At 60.1% G+C, this 15,336-nt stretch overlaps 1 protein-coding gene across 9 annotated transcripts in view; it reads right to left on the bottom strand.

The window, feature by feature from the left end:
- The window catches only part of SEPTIN9 (septin 9), a 129,511-nt gene that overhangs the window by 35,318 nt on the left and 78,857 nt on the right, over positions 1–15,336 (bottom strand). For 8 of the 9 annotated variants that reach the window (XM_083804822.1, XM_083804819.1, XM_083804824.1 and 5 more), the window contains one exon: positions 14,496–15,155. In XM_083804822.1, the coding sequence (XP_083660948.1) occupies positions 14,496–15,155 (660 nt within the window). Of the gene's footprint in view, positions 1–767; positions 912–14,495; positions 15,156–15,336 lie in introns of those variants that run through there. The other variant, XM_083804816.1, reaches the window with a different exon arrangement.

Below are 15,336 nucleotides of genomic sequence, written 5' to 3'. Positions count from 1 at the left end.
GAGGTGTCCGGCCGCTCCCTGGAGGTCCGGCTGAAGGAGGACATCGCTCGCCCGGGGCCAGCCTGCTCCCGACACCTAAGGGGCACTGGGGACCCCAAACACCCTGTGCTGCCTTGGGGGTCCCGCAGTGAGCTAACGGCGCCCCCACAGCCCCCTGGAGCACCCCGCTCCGGCGGCAGCTCCCCCACGGCCGGCTGCTGCCAGGAGCACCTCAGGGTCACCGACGTGGGCGTCCTCCTAATGAGTTCCAGAGGGGCCGGTCTTTGGAATAAAGCAGGAGCCAAATCCTGCGGAGTTGGAAACGGCCATCGCAGCTCTTTACAGGCCACACAGTGTCCTGGGGTACAGCTGAGCTCCACCAGGACTTCTCCTGGCCGGAGAGACGGGGCGTGTAACCACGCACAGGAGCAGAGGACGGTGCCTGTTCCACCTTTAGGGTTCCCCATACAGCGCACCGAACCTACAGAGGTACCCAGGCCCCGGTCCACACACTGGCAGAGCTGGGCACTGCTGATTACACGACTGGTGACAATCGTTAGCATCACTGTCACCAGGGCTAGGACCACAGGAGACAAACAAATAGCGCCCAGGGCAGCGGACACCAGCAGGAGCCGTGCCTCCCTGACGCACAACAGCCCCGCCTGCTTCTCCACCTCCTGGAAACCTCAAACCTGGGCACCCCGAGCAGACCGTACCCGGATTTGTAGCATTCAGCTGCAAAAATCAGCAAGGAAAAAATTCCTCCTCCCCGAAGCACCGTCACTCACCACCGCCGCACCGAGTCGGGCGAGCTGCAGCAGGGCTGGCGCAGAGCACGCGGCCGGGCAGCGCCGCGGTGACCGCAGGCACGAGGAGTCCGAGTCCCACGCCGCTGCCCTTCCGTTCGTGCTGAAACGGCGAGATCTGACTGACACCTAAAGCCTGCCCTGGCGGAGTTTGTTTGAGCAGGAAGGAAGAGAAACCTCTCGGCAGGCCCCCGGAAAGTCCCGGTTACAAAGGAGCCCCGAGTGATGCGCTCGCTCCCGGCTGGTCTCTCCCCCGGCTTTTCTCCCAGCAGAATCGTGCTGTGTGTACAAAACCGTCTCTGAATCGTAAATTTACACCCAGAAACCAAAAGTAACAGAGCCCTGTTATTCACTTCTTTGAGCAAAGGTTAAATCCAGCTAAATACATCAGCTTTGGAGGAAAGGAGGAGGGCTTGGCAGCCAGGGGAAGGAACGGGAACGTGGGAATTCCTCCTACGATTTGGCAACGTGCTCTTCCTTCTGCATGCGAGCCCTCTGGGGGCTGCTCAGCCTCCTCTAAGAAAGCCCCCCATTCACGCGCCCCGTAATCCCACGGGACGTCCTGCGCCCGAGGAGGAGTTTGGAAGAGGTTCAGGATGGAGCTGAGCCCCTCTCCTGCTGCCTGCGGGAGGTGTCTGCAGCACGGCGCTACCACGGCGGTGCCGAGCCCTAACGGGAGGGCTGCCTGCGACGGGCTCCATCCCTCACGCCAGGCACCCCGCCACCAGGACCAGCCCCGAGGCGACGGCCTGGTGACGGTGTTTAACCCACGTGGGGCTCGCAGCCCCCCCAGCGCGGCATCCAGCCCCCTGCTCGCCCTTCACCCAGCTCCCCGTAGCAGCGCACGCCGTGGGGTTCTGTGCATTTGTTCCTCCAGCCGGGGCGGTGCTGTGCTGGGGGACACGGAGGGGTTAGGGCTGACAGCCAAAGAGGTGCTTAGGCACCTAGTTCCAATTTTGGTGGCTCTAACTGCCCCCAGGCCCTTTCAGTACATACCGCAGCCACAGCCATAATTTGGAGCCGAGCGGGAACCGAGTGCCCGGGGCTCGGCATCACCCCTGCGGCCCCCCCCGGCGCTACGCACACGCAGGACAGGAGCAGCGCTCAGCACCAAGACCGCGGCATCCACACACACGTGGCAGAAGGCAGGAAAGCCTGAGGTTGCTCTCGCTGGGCAGGCTGAGGCACCCCGGTTAGCAGCTGCCGCTGAGTAAGGTGGCAGCAGAGCATCAGGAGCCGCCACGGGAGCTGCTGGGGAGGCAGCTCCCCCAGGAAGGCAGGGGGGAGCAGCTCCAGGTGTGAGTACAAGAAACGCTTCCTCAGACCCACCGGGCACACCTAGCTCACGTTTCCATTTTGGGGTTCCCCTGTACCTGTTCAGCTCTGCTACACCCAACGCCCAGCCGCGCAGCGCACACAACCCAACCCCACAGCAGCAGCCCCATAACCGCCTTCCGACCCAGCGGAAGAAGATCGTCCCACGGGATAAATTCGGAGCAGCTCTCCTGGACACAAACCTCTCAGACACCAAGGGTCCCCCCGGCCTCATCCTCCTTTCCTCCACGGACCAGAGCTTGCAGCAGGCTGCAGGACCGGGGCTGGGGCTGCTCCACGCAGCGGTCCCCAGGGACTCAGCACCGCGCTCCCCGCCAGCTTCCAAAGCCCCGTCCCACAAACCCAGCCCCAAGCTGCAGCGAGCCCCAGCGCCCCCCCAGCCAGCGCAACCAGACGGGCCCCACGGCAGCCCCCAACCTTCTCAGAGCTGCCTCTGTCCCCAGGAAGCGGCGCCGCAAGCTGCAGATGAAGGCAGATAAGAGCAGCGCCTCGCTCTGCGCCCCCGCAGCCCCTGAGGTCTGCGGCTCTGCAGGGCGCTGCGCTCGCTTCTCGCCCCGGGAGCTGGCAGTGCTGCTGACTTCAGTGCTTCCTGGGCCCCAAACCCTGCTGTCCCCCACGTCCCTGCAGCACCGCTAGCACTCGGGGCACCAGCCCCCACTCAGACACAAGGCAGAATTGGACCATTTTGGTGCTGAAGGCAAAGCATCGCAGAGGTGTCCAAGAACAGACCCCGGATCCAGAGTTTAGGAGCATCCAAGCACAGGCTGAGGTGCAAACCTATTGTTTAGAGTATTTTTTTTAAGCAAGCTCTGAACAAAGCAGGACCTCAGGGCTGCATGGAAGCCTGCTGAGACTCACCCCCTGCACCCCAAGTTCCCCCCCATTTTGGATCGAGGCCTCCCTTAGGGAGCAGCTTTGGCTCCTTGATACCCGCAGCTGGGCGAGACGCGCACCGACCTCTGCGCAGCGTTTGGCCGAGCCCTCCCCATACCTTTCCCAGCCGGTTCCGAGGCTCCCCCAGCGCCGCAGCCCGGCTCTCCCGTCCCCGCAGAGCCGTGGGAAGGGGGGCAGGTCCCGCACCGGGACGAGCCGGCCTGCGGAAGGGCTCGGAGGGGACCCCGGAGGTCAGCCAGAAAGAAGACAAATAAATCAGCCGCCCGGCGATTCACACAACAATATTCCTCCTTCCTGCAGAGCCACGGCTTCACCGCAGCTGCTCGGCAGAAAGCTGCAAGGCTCGAAATGCCTCAGCGGCCCCAAGAAGGGCATTTCCTCTCCCGCTGAATTCCCCGAGGGCACCCACGGCCCCAGGAACCCATGCGGGGAACTGCTTCACCGCCTTCTTCCTCGAGGTTTTGCTCTGAGATGGGCGAGCAGGGCAGCTGCTGCCCGCAACCCGGGACAGCGAAGCCCTCCCAGCCCCTGGCGTGTGGCCTCCCCCCTGCTCCTCGCACCATGTACAGGGAAAGGGGATGGCTCTTCCCCCACACCCCATGAAACCACCCTGCATGGGGAAAGAAAGGGCCGAGGACAAAACCCCAGGAGGCTGCTCTGTGCACGGCTTAGTGCACCCAGCCAACGGGGCACTGCAGGCACTGCTTCAGCTCCTGCCACCGGAACGACACGTCCCAGCGCAGACACAGTAGCCTTCATTTGTCTTTCATTAGGGGCAATTTTGGGATTATCAGTGACTAACAGGGGAAAGTCAGCGCGAGTGAGATCAGAGTTGCCCAAGGTGCTGCAGGGCACAGCATCGGAGGCGTTAGGGTTACCCTGCTCGCTCCACAGCTCCCACCTCAGTTCTCTGCTTTAACTGTGGGTTCCCACCCACATTGCTTAGGCCATTTTCAGCCTACCGATGGCAATTCGATTGAATTTGATTAAAATTACCTAAATTTCCATGCTCCAACCAACAAGCTGGGGTTTGGAGAGCTTCCCATAGCGGTGCAGCGATCCCCAGCGAGCCGAGTCACATCCGAAGGCGCACAGCCCTCCCCAAACCTCCCATTTCTCTTCCATTTCTGCGCATCCCCATCCTGCACGGACAGGCAGGGAGCTGCTATTCCCTGCCTGGCCAGGTAGATGGTGCTCAGCCAGCACGAAGTGCGAAACCGTCCGCGCCGGGAGAATTTTCTGGCTCTGACTAAGGCACTCATTCAGCATTGTTCCTGCTGACAGATGCAGGAGGTCCCGCTCCGGCCCCAGCCGCGCGAGACTGACTCAGATCCTCGTCATCCATCTCTTTCAGACCTTCCCCTGTCACTTTGGGATGGCAGGGGCCCTCTCGGCGGCAGATAAAACCGCAGCAAACACTGCACCAACACTCAGCGCCTCTCCATCCACCGCCTCCACCCCGACCCAAAACCCCCCTCATTTACGCGATGCAAAGCCCTTCCGCTGACGCGTTGCCCCCACCTTTGACCAGCTCTCCCCACAGAGCCCAGACCCCGCGCCCAGAGCAGCAGGGGACAATTTGCCCATTTTTCAGGCTGCCCTGGCTCACCCTGGGCTCCTTGCCGGGTGCGGGACGCCCAGGATGGCTCCGGAGCCGCCCTGACACTCGCACCATCCCGGGAGCAGGAAGCTTCAGCCATTTCCTGCAGGCACCGCTTTGCCCTTCCAATACCTGAGCCTCTGCAAACTGTTTGAGAAGCAAGCCTGGCAGCTGGGGCTGTGAAAGCCGAGGAGGGGCTCTTCTAGGGAAAATCTGTGCAACCCATCCAGTCCCCACTTCCCCAGAGCAGCAACAGCAGGCAATAAGAGAGAAAAACCGATTTTGCACGTCTAAAAACGAGACGGCCTCAGTCTGCTCGCTGTTCTAGCGACCACCCCGCAACCCACTCGAGAGACTGAGATATCCCCAGAGCGAGTCCTCCTGCTCCCCCAGGCAGAGGGGAGGCCAAACGCCCGAGTCCCAGAGCTCTGCAGAGCGGTTTTGGGGCACAGCTGGACGCCTGCACTGCTCCCATCGCCTCCCCGTGCTCCTTCCCCAGGTGACACGCGGGGGCACCGCCTTGCTACTGGGGGACAAAGGGTCCCAGGGTCCACGCAGAGGCGTCTGATTCACCGAGCTCGTCCTTTGCAAGGCTTTTTCTGCCCAGGAAACGAAGCCACGGAGCAGAGAGGAAATCCCAGAGCTCCTCCGGGGCCGGGCAGGAACCCTTCACCTCCCAACCTCGGGGCGCGCGCTCCCGAGCTGTAAGTGAACTTCTGTGTCCTACACGAAGTAGGGCAGGGAGGACGGTGTCCCGGAGGGATGGCAGGAGGGACAGCAGCGTTACGGCAGGATCTCAGATTTCGTCCCACTCCCCCACAAAACGATCCCTGGAGACAGCAGGAGCCACGCAGGGCACCGGCACCACCATGGCCACATCCCAGCCAGGTGCCCCCAGCCCCTCACAGGTGTCCTCTCATCTTCTCCAAGGCCACAAGAAAGGGGACCTCGGGGGTGGCACGACCCCAAGGAAGGGCTCAGCAGCCAGTGAACTCGGCCTCCCACTTCCCCCCCCCCATTTATCAGCGCGTTGGGCTGCAGGAGGAAGTGAGTTCAGCCAGAGTTTGTCTAAACAATTGCGTTTTATCAGAAAAGCTGCTCACATCTACTCCATTTTTCCCAGGACAAATCTGGACAACTCCAAGGTAATCGCCATTCTCCTTCCTATCTGCACAAGATGGAAACACGAGGACACGAGGCAAAGAGCATCCCAAAGTCCCCACCTGCGCCTGCTCCACCCCTCCCAGCGTCAGCAGTCTCCATCACCCATAAATCAGGAGGCGGCATCCCTCCCTCCCTCCCGCCCTCCCTGCCCATTCACACGCGTCCAGAGGTTACCTTCCCAATCCCTTTTTCCTCTCCGAACTACGTCCTTCTCCTGCTGTGGGTTTGCAGCCTTTTGGGTGCCCTCGGGTTCCCTTTCCAAGCTTCTCGCTGCAAGTTTGAGAGTTCACCGCGCTCTCCTTCCCTCCGCTGCAGACCTTGGTGAACCACGTGCCTCCAGAGCACCGGAGGAAACCAGCCCGGGGCTCTGGGGACACGCAGCGTGCACTGCCGCCCCCAAACCCCGTGCCCTCACCCCCCCAGCGCTGCACATCACACCCACTGCCCTCCTCCCTTTGTGTGTGGCCGGCCACCACGGCTGGGCTGCGTACTGCACGACCCATAAATGACTTCACTGCAGCCCCGAACAGACCCTTGTCATCTAACCACCCAAGAAAATCCAAGAGAAAAAAGGAAAACAGATCACTAAACACATGGGCTTCTGGAGACCACCCGCTGATTTTCAAATTTAGAAGAAAGCAGACAGAAGAGCGGAGCAGCCTGGAGAGGGCTTGATGCAGAAACAGGCAGACATCCTCCCTCTCCTCCGGGCCGGCTGCAGGACCTCTCCCGGATGGAGGAAGGAGTCCATGCAAGGATCAAACCCCAGGCCTCTTGCCACGTCCAGCAGCTCATTATTAGGAAAGAAGAAGCTGGAACGGGTAAAGGGCAGAGGGATTCACCCGAGGTGATGAGTGAGTGAATGGCAAGAGCAGCTCCTGGCCAGGCTCTCCTGCCACCCAACCTTGAGCCATCTTCTCAATGTTTTCCAGGCTCCCAGTCCCTGAATTTATTTCCGCTACAGATGGCAGTGAACTTCCAAAACACGTTGCACATGCAATGGAGCACAGCACCCTCCGTGCAGTAATGGCAGGAGCTGCACAGTCCTAGCTTCAAAGGCTGTAACCGGGGACCCATCCTGCACTTCCACGTACCAGCACAGAAGGCTTCAGAGGACACCAGCACTTCGGTGCATTAGTAAAAAGCAGCACGGCCTCCTGGATCAGAGAGAACGCCACGCAGAGTAAACAAAAACTCCCTCCAGAGCCAAAACATGCAAGGGAAGCAAGCAGGCTGGGTCCCAGCCCAAGCTGGGTGGGCAGTACCCGCGGTCCCCTCCAGAGCTACCCGTCACACATGAAATACACCCAGCTGCATTTGTGCTGGAGTTAAAAGGAGTAAAAAAAAGCCCCACAATTTAAGAGAAGTGAGCTATCATACAGTTATGACTGGGAAAGCTCCTTAAAGACCTTACGTATCGTTAACTTTCATCACTGCCCTCTCCTAGGCACCATTTGGGATTCCCATCTAACCTTCGTTGGCTGAGAGCTCCCCAAACTGAGCTTTAATTTGAGAGAGGGGAGGAACGTGCGTCCTGCTCCACGCGCAGCAAGAGAGGAGGGAAGGGGAGAAGGCAGAGCCATCATAAAACCTTAAAGTACTGTCGATAAGCATCAAAGACAGTCTGATCCGTGAACCTAAGTAAATGATAATCCACCCGCTGGCAGAAAAACCGACACAAGGGGAGCAGCTTTGCAAGGGGGCCATGAAGCACTGTGGATAACCAGGGACTACCGGCTCGCACAGGTCTGTCCTGCTGCAGCATCCTTCTCCACCCCTGTCTCTGGAAATAACAGCCAAGGGGAAAATGTGTCTTGCCAAAATGGATACGTCTCCAGCTGAAGTGAGCGCACAGGGTCTCTCTCTTCACACTCAGCAGAGAAAAAGAAGCCTTTTGGAGACACAATTCGCACCAGCCCCAGATGGAAATGCAGGTGGTTAGCTCAAGCACAGACCTCTCCGCTGAGATGGGGCGAACGCAGCACAGCACACACAGATGGAGCCACCGGGACCCTTCCCTGCACAGGTCTCTCTTGCTCACAAAGAGGCAAAAGGAGGCAGGTGCTCGGCTCCCACTAAATATTTCCATGCCCCCTGTATACGATAGCCAGGGGCCGTGCTGGAGGTGCACCATGGAGCCCCTGCAGCTCCAGACCTCACAAGGGCCGGGGCTGCCAGGACCCCCCAGCTCGCACACAGCCTGGACACGGTCTCTGGGGCTGACAAGCTAGAACATAAATCAAAGGTTATGCTCATTTTTGCTAAAGCATCAACAATCTTTGGAGTTCAAGATGTTGAAAGATGCTTTTAGTCATTTATAATCCCCATTAAACAAATTGCCTTTGCTATGCAAAGACCAACCCGCTACTTCTACAGAAGAAACTGCAGGCAATACAAACCAAGGAGGAGCCAAGCGAGTGGAAAACCCCATGTCACCACTGCTGAGCTGGCACAGTGACCTTACATAGTTTGTTAAAATTATGTGCTTTTCATAAATTCATAAACATATGCAGACTTCTGCTGTTTGTACAACGCTTTGGAGCAGTCCCTTTGGTCCGGCTCTGTCTCCCCGTATGTCCTCTGCTGCCTTCATGCCAAGACAAGAAGAAGCAATCGAGGAGGGAAATATTTGTGTGATCCTACAGAAATCCAGGTCGCTTCCACTCTGAGAGCCATCCAGAAGCCCAATGAAACAAAAGCCCCAAACTGACCTAACCCGAAGGAAAGCAGCCTTCTCCCCAAGCCCCCAGCACAAGCTGCAGCAGCCGCACGAGCAGCTGGGAGGCGAGCACAGGCTGCCATCCAAGCAGAGCTGCTTCTTCCATTTATAGCCACGCTCCCCTCGCCTCCACTGCAACATCTTGGACAACACAACAGCGTCTGTGGGGCTGTTTGTTTGCTGGAGGAGCAAGGAACACAACTGGCCAGCTGTCAAGTTATCTTCTTTGGTCACAACAACGTTTGATCTTCCCCAAACAAGTTTATCTCTGAACCATCTCGATGCAGTTCCTCAGGCCCTCTATCAGTTTATGGCGTTGGCACCGTACCCAGCCTGTGGTGTCCTCTCAGCTGCTGGCCAACAGAAACATCTCAGGCAGGGACAGAGCTCTAGAAATAGTTCACAAGAAAACTATTTCTTCGCTGCAGAAGGTTCATCACCACTGCCATCACTTCCCTCCCCTGGCCAAGACACGAAATGAGGGGCCGGGCCTTACTGCAAGAGATCAAAGCAAACTCTTTGTTTTTATCTCGGTCAAGATAACGGGTTTTATTTGCCTTATCAGCCTGCAGGATGATTAACCTAAATGTGAGAAAGCTTCAAGATGCCAGAGGAGCTCAAGGGTGGGGAGCATGTCCCAGAGCACAACTGCCGCAGGCTTCAGACATGCCGACACCACGGGGCACACAGAGCGCGTCCTCGCCCCGGCCTGCATGCGACACCCGCCTCCCCCGGCCATGGCTGCAGGTCCCGTGGCCTTCGGCGTCGCTCCCACACCAGCAAATCCAGCAGCAGGCCGCAGTGCTCACCCACGGGCTTGGGTGCAGCTCAGGAAGGGCCCTGCAGCCACACAAGGCTCCAAGTCCACCATGAGGAGCCCCACGGGACCCCACAGGCCTGCGGGGCCCACACTCCGGCCTGGTGCCCAGAGGTACCGCCGGTCACCTTCTGCCTGCACCGGGAGGTTTTGACCTCTGCATGAACACACTCAGCCTTACACGCTCCCTGCAGGTTTCTGGGAGCACATGTGTCCATGCACAACCTCGTCCTTGGTGCTCAATCCTGTCCCTGGCCCCAAACCAGACGTGGAAGAGCCCTGCCAGGTCACTGCGCAGGGCCACGAGCACCCCGCAGCTCAGCACCCACGGCTTCGTCCCGTTCCCCTCTCAGACAGGGCAGGGCAGGGGGAGCTGTCACTTCTCCGATGGGAACCTACTGCTTCACATAACGAATCCGGCTGCTGAGATCACTGCTTTGACTACAGGCCCTCGGGGACCTGCAGTGGGGCAGATGAACTCCCCGTTTGTGTTTGTCTCCGAAGCACAGCCCGCGTCTCCTGTGGGTCTTGCACGGCGCAGGAGGCGGCAGCAGCAGCAACTTGGGGACTGCCCTGGCTCCCCCACACATCACCCTGAAGGCGTCCAGAGGAAACAGCTATGGGCACACAAATGCACACACTCACCCCGATGACCACAGCTGGACACGACGGCAGCCCACGCATTGCGAGTTTGGGAGCAGTGCTCACGGTGGGCGAGGATGCGCAGCAGAGCGCCGGCACATCCACATCCCCTGGCCCCTTTCCTGCCCCAAATACACCCCCAAAACGAGCTGAGCTATTCCCTGCAGAGACAAGGGGAAGAGAGCACGGCGGGAAGGAGCAATCAGAAAGCTGCCAGGCCCCCGCTGCCCTCCCCGCGCAGACACACGGCCGTGCACGTGGCCTCGCGTGGCTGCCGGGACAGGCAGCGTCCCCGCGAGGGGACACGAGCATCTCCCCCGCACGCAGGCTCCTCGCGCGCCTTCCTTCCAAGTGGCTGGCGCGGCAGGGCTCCGTTTTTCCAGATTATCTCATTTTTGGCGCCTGCCCTGAGCACGCGGATTTGGGACTCTCTGCGTTTCTCATCCAGCCTCTCCGTTTGGGATCTCGGGCTGGAGGCGCTTTCCTGTTAAAAATAATAACAGAAAAAAAAAAGAAAAAAAAAAGGCTACCCGTAACATAGCCCAAATGTGTCAGCTGGTTTTAAGGAAACGTTTCCCTACAGCTTTAATCTCTTTGTACAGTTACATTGCTGTGCAGCTCAGGGAGCTGGAAATGATTACTCACTGTTTATGCACACAGGCCTGGCCTCTTTATTGTGGGCAGAGCCATGCTCGTAGTCTCTGGATCTCTCTAAACCCTGCTCCAGCCCCGCTCTCATCCCTACAGAAGGGCACCAAAGGAAAGGTGCCCGAGGCTCTGCTCCGAGCTGGTGGCTCAATGCTCGCTGCAGGGCCAAGGCGACAGGTCCCCAGTTTTTGGCTACATCCTCCCCCAGGAGAGCTGCGGATCGCAAAGCCCTCTCTCCCTCTCTGCTCGCTCTCACGGAGCCTCCAAGTGAAAAACAGCAAGTTCTGAAGACAAGGCTTGCCGTAGGGGTCCAGGGCTGGAAAAAAGAGTGGAAAAGTTGAGCTGCTTCATTCTTCTGAAGTTGTCATGCTTTTTCTGCAGAAGAAGAGGAGCAGGGACCTCGCTGCTGTTTCAGAGACCCTGGCACCAAGGTGGCTGTCCCAAGGGGACCAGGGGGCAGCAATGGGACAAGGCTCCAAAAAAGCTGGAACCTCAGGCACTTTGCAGCCAGTTTTACCCACGGACCACCACGGATCAGCGCAGAGACGTGCTTTGTCCAGACCGATGGCTCCGACATGGCCACTGCAGAGGACGGTCGGGCTCCTGTTTTGGGTGAAGGTTCCCATTATTCACCACATTTACCTCGATTCACCGACCCAAGCTGCGGAGCCTCCCTGGGAGGAAGGACCCCGGGGAGAACCACCACGGCCTTCCTGGTGTGCAGGAGCAGGGAGAGGGGCAAGGGGAGGCACTGGCAGCGAAGCCACAGCCAGAGACAAAAAGGATCAAATCAAATCATCAGGTCAAAGCGTCTTCTATTTCTCATCTAGGATCACTTCTCATCTGTCACCTGAGATCCCACAGCCAGCCTCAACCCCAAATGTAAACAGGTCCAGATCTGGGGGAAGCACAGACAGAGGATAAAGCTGACATGAAAAACATTAACCTTGCTGGGACCGACGATACCTTCTCCTCCCAGCCATCACCAGCTTGCAGGACACAAAGAACAGCGAATGAGACGTCCTCCTGGATGAGTAACCCACTACAGTGATGCTTCACAAGCCCTCAAATAACAATCCCAAACCTGTGAATCTTCAACATGCCTCTGAAAATGTGTTTCTAAGCCTGGCATTTACCCAACCTCTGGCACCCTGGCTGGGATTTCCAGGTCCCCTTCCCGAGGGATGGGCTGTGCCGGGCAGCGCCCCACTCGGGTACATGGCAGCCGAACAGGGGGCCCCTCACCTGGTGCCCCCCCCAAGGAGGGACGTGGCTCTGGACAGCTCTGCAGTCCCCCCCCCCGAGCACAGGCACGGCTCTGCATGCCCACCTGGGTAGGCTGGAGGGCGCATGTGTACCCGGGCACAGAGTTATGGGGTTATTTTTAGAGCTCCCGCATCCCCAGCTCAGTGACGGGAGGCACCAGTGGAAGGGGGGCGCGGGCAGGAGGATGCTCTTCCGCAGGATGAGCCTGTCCTGCATCCAGCGGGGGGAGCCCCCAAAGCACCCCTTTGGTGAAGGGCTGGCAGGTGCCACTGGATGCAGTGCTGCTGTCTGGGCTCCGCAGGGATCCCCCTGTCGCTCCTGCCCGCTCATGGTCTCAGTTCCCGGGTCCTGGAGATGGCACCAGGAGGATTTCTGGCGCGGCAGCGAGTGCAGCTCCTGCCTGCCGCAGCACCAGGGCTGAGGCAGCACGTACGCGCTTCACCCAGACAGCGAAAGCATCGCCACCACCCAGCTCTGAGCACGGGGAAGGTCCCATAACGGAGAGCCCTTGGGGAAGCCAGGTGCCTCCAGCTGGAGGGAGGTCACGCTCAGTGTCCTGGGGCTCCGCAAGAAGCATTGGAAAGGCTGGGTGGAGGCACCCACCCCGCAACAAAGTGCGGGCATTTCCAAGCACCAAAACCCAAAGGAAACGCCCGCCCCTGGCACTGCCCCGCAGCCCGCAGTTCTGGGAGCAGCACTTCCCAGCACCATTTTTAATTGCTCGCGCCTCTCTCTCCCTTTGGCATGTTCTCCCCTTGCGTTTGCCCAGTGCAAAACCTTGCCCCAGCTCCTCTGACCCTCTCTGAGCACAGCAATCCCCGTCACCTCCTCGCCCAGCGCGTCCTAGCCACTCTTGTGGCCTGTGGCCCCGTCACCAACCGCTCAGACCCAACACTAAGCCCTGCAGGGAAGCAGGCATTGCTCCTCGGGGCGTGCAGCAGAGCGTGAGGAGGAGGCAGGGGGGGCAAGCAGAGGTGGGGAGCAGTATTTCGTGTTCCTGTGCCCCACCGAGGCCCCACCTGCGCTGCTCCCCCCTTGAGAACTGCTGCTCCCCAGCGGTCTCAGCCCCCCACCTTAACGAGGCTCAGCTCTGATTGCTGCTTGCCTCTGTGGTTTGTTCCGAACCCCTCTGGCGATGGCCCTTCTCCTCCAGCTGCCCTCTTCCCGCACAACGTGCTCTCCCGCATACCTCCAGCGCAGGCAGCAGGGCTGGGACAAGGGGTTCAGCACGAGGGAGCACAGCTGAGCACCAGCAGCTGGGGGCTGCGTGTCCCGGCACGGGGCTGGGGGCTGCTCACGGCACCCCCAGCTCAGCTGCCGGCGCGAGGGAGCCGCAAGGCGAGCAGTCCCGGGGCATCTGTGCCACGCGAGCATCCCTCGGGTGCCCCGCACCGAGAGGGAGCAGGGCTGCATGCCTCTGCACCCACCCGCGGGGCACCCCCAGGGTGCAGCCCCCCACATTCCTGTGTCAGCAGCAGGCAGAGATGCCGCCCCCTGCCCGGCATCACCCCCGGGTGGGCGAGGGGCAGGGCTCCGGGCTGCGTGCCCGCGCTGACCGGGGGGAGAAGCAGCCAGAGCCCTTCCCGCTCCTGCAGCTTTGCTTCTGGCTCTTCTCGGCCGTATTTAGCCTGAAAGCCCCTTTTGTGGCAGTGCCAGGCTGTCCTGCCCTGTAAGGCAGACCCCAGACAGCTGGGCTCTTTGGTAAAACTCATCCCCAGCAGCTGCCCCGGGTTTCTGGAGTCCTTTTTGATGCAAAGAGCCCTCCCTTTCCTCCCTGGGCAGCTGGGGGATTCGGCAGCTGAGATGGTCTCCTGCTCTTAAAGCGCCCAACTGTCTGCAGCCCAGAGCCCGGGGAGCTCCCCGCAGCCCAAACCCAGCAGGATGAGGCCAAGCGCAGGGAAAAAAACGGGTCCTGGGCATCATCCACACCGGTGCTGGGGACAGAGCGCCTGGCGGGGCGGCCCAGGCTGAGCCACCACTGAAGTCACGCTCAGACCTCAGCTGGAGCCCGAGGGACGCCGCCTTCAGTGCCCAACAGAGGCTGAGCGGAAAACAAGACGCAGCCAAGGTGAGGCAGGGCTCGCGGGTCACAGTGGCTCTGGTCCGTGGTGTTATCAGGCTTTGGCTCCAGCGGCCAGGAGAACAAAACACCCTGCCCCCTGCTAACCAGGAGGCTGTTTCTGCCCCACAACCCCAGCAACAAGATGAACCAAAACCACCCCAGCGACATCCCCGCAACCTCCTCGTTCCCCGCCCCACCAGAGGCTGCTCTGGGCGCTGCGCGGGCGCTGGGTCTGCAGGCACAGCCCGAGCTGGCCCAAGCGCCCTTTTCTGCAAGCAGCGCGCTTTTGGCACTCTCCCATTTTATTTCTTCGGGGCTCGATAGCGTCTCTTATTCCAACTGACAGCTCTTTCAGCCCGAATAAAACCAAGCGTAACGGCCGTGTAGTTAGACACGCGTGAGCCCAGAGCCGAGCCCAGCCCCGAAAGCCATCGCTGCCTGGGCTGGAGGAGCAGCCGTCAGCAGCGCTCTGGGCTCAGCACCCTGCACAGACGTTTAACCCGCAGCGAGGAGCGAAGGCAGCCGCGAGCCAGCCTCCCACCCCCGTCCGCAGCTGTACTCACCCTCTTCTCTCTTCGGTGGGCTCTCGACCAGCGCTGGCTGCGGTTTTGGCTCTGCCTGGGGCGGCTGCGGGGCTGGGGCAGGCTCCAACCCCTCGGCCTGCCGCGCCGGCGGGGCTGGCAGCTCGGCAGCCTTGGCTACCTGAATTTCCACTCGCTTGGTGGCCACGTCGGGCAGGGCAGCGTTGGCCATCTCGGCTCGGCGCTGGGGCATCTCGGGGATCTTTGAGGCCGGCGCCTCCGCCCTGCGGAGCCCTGGCTCCTGGGGCTTGCCGAGCGTGATCTCAGTCCTCCGCGGGGTGGGCTCCGGGGGTTTGTGCCCCAGCACATCTGCTCGTTTGAGGCCAAACCTCGACAAGCCCGAGGTGGAGTTCTCCACCTGCTTGGATGAGATGTCAATGGAGATTTCTGTTCTTCTGGACACCGGCTCGGGCAGTTTGGGTCCGGAGAGCTCCACTCTCCTCAGAGAGGGCTTGGGGGATCGCTGGCCCGTGGGGTCTGCATGCCTGGCAGGCGGCTCCGAATTCCTCGCACCCAGTTCCTGAAACTTCTGCGTGGAGCTGGACACCGTGGACCTGAGGAGGGGGTTCGGGGTCCGTCTTTGTGGGGTGGAGGAATTTGAAGACTGATCTACCTCCTCGACCTCAAAAGATCTTTTCAGAGCTGAAAGACATTAACGGGAATGCAAAATTTAGTTACCGGCCATCTATGCATCTCAAGGGACACTTACAGGAACCGTCTGAGACTCGTGGCCCTGTTGCTGCTCCTCCCTGGTGCCACGTGAGGATTCACGGCCCCACTGACTGCCTCTGGGGACTGAGGGCCAGGCTCTGCCTCTTCAGAG

The sequence above is a fragment of the Anser anser genome, assembly GCF_964211835.1.
Source record: "Anser anser genome assembly, chromosome: 19".
Taxonomy (NCBI): Eukaryota; Metazoa; Chordata; class Aves; order Anseriformes; family Anatidae; genus Anser; species Anser anser.
This window is presented reverse-complemented; position numbering and strand designations above follow the sequence as displayed.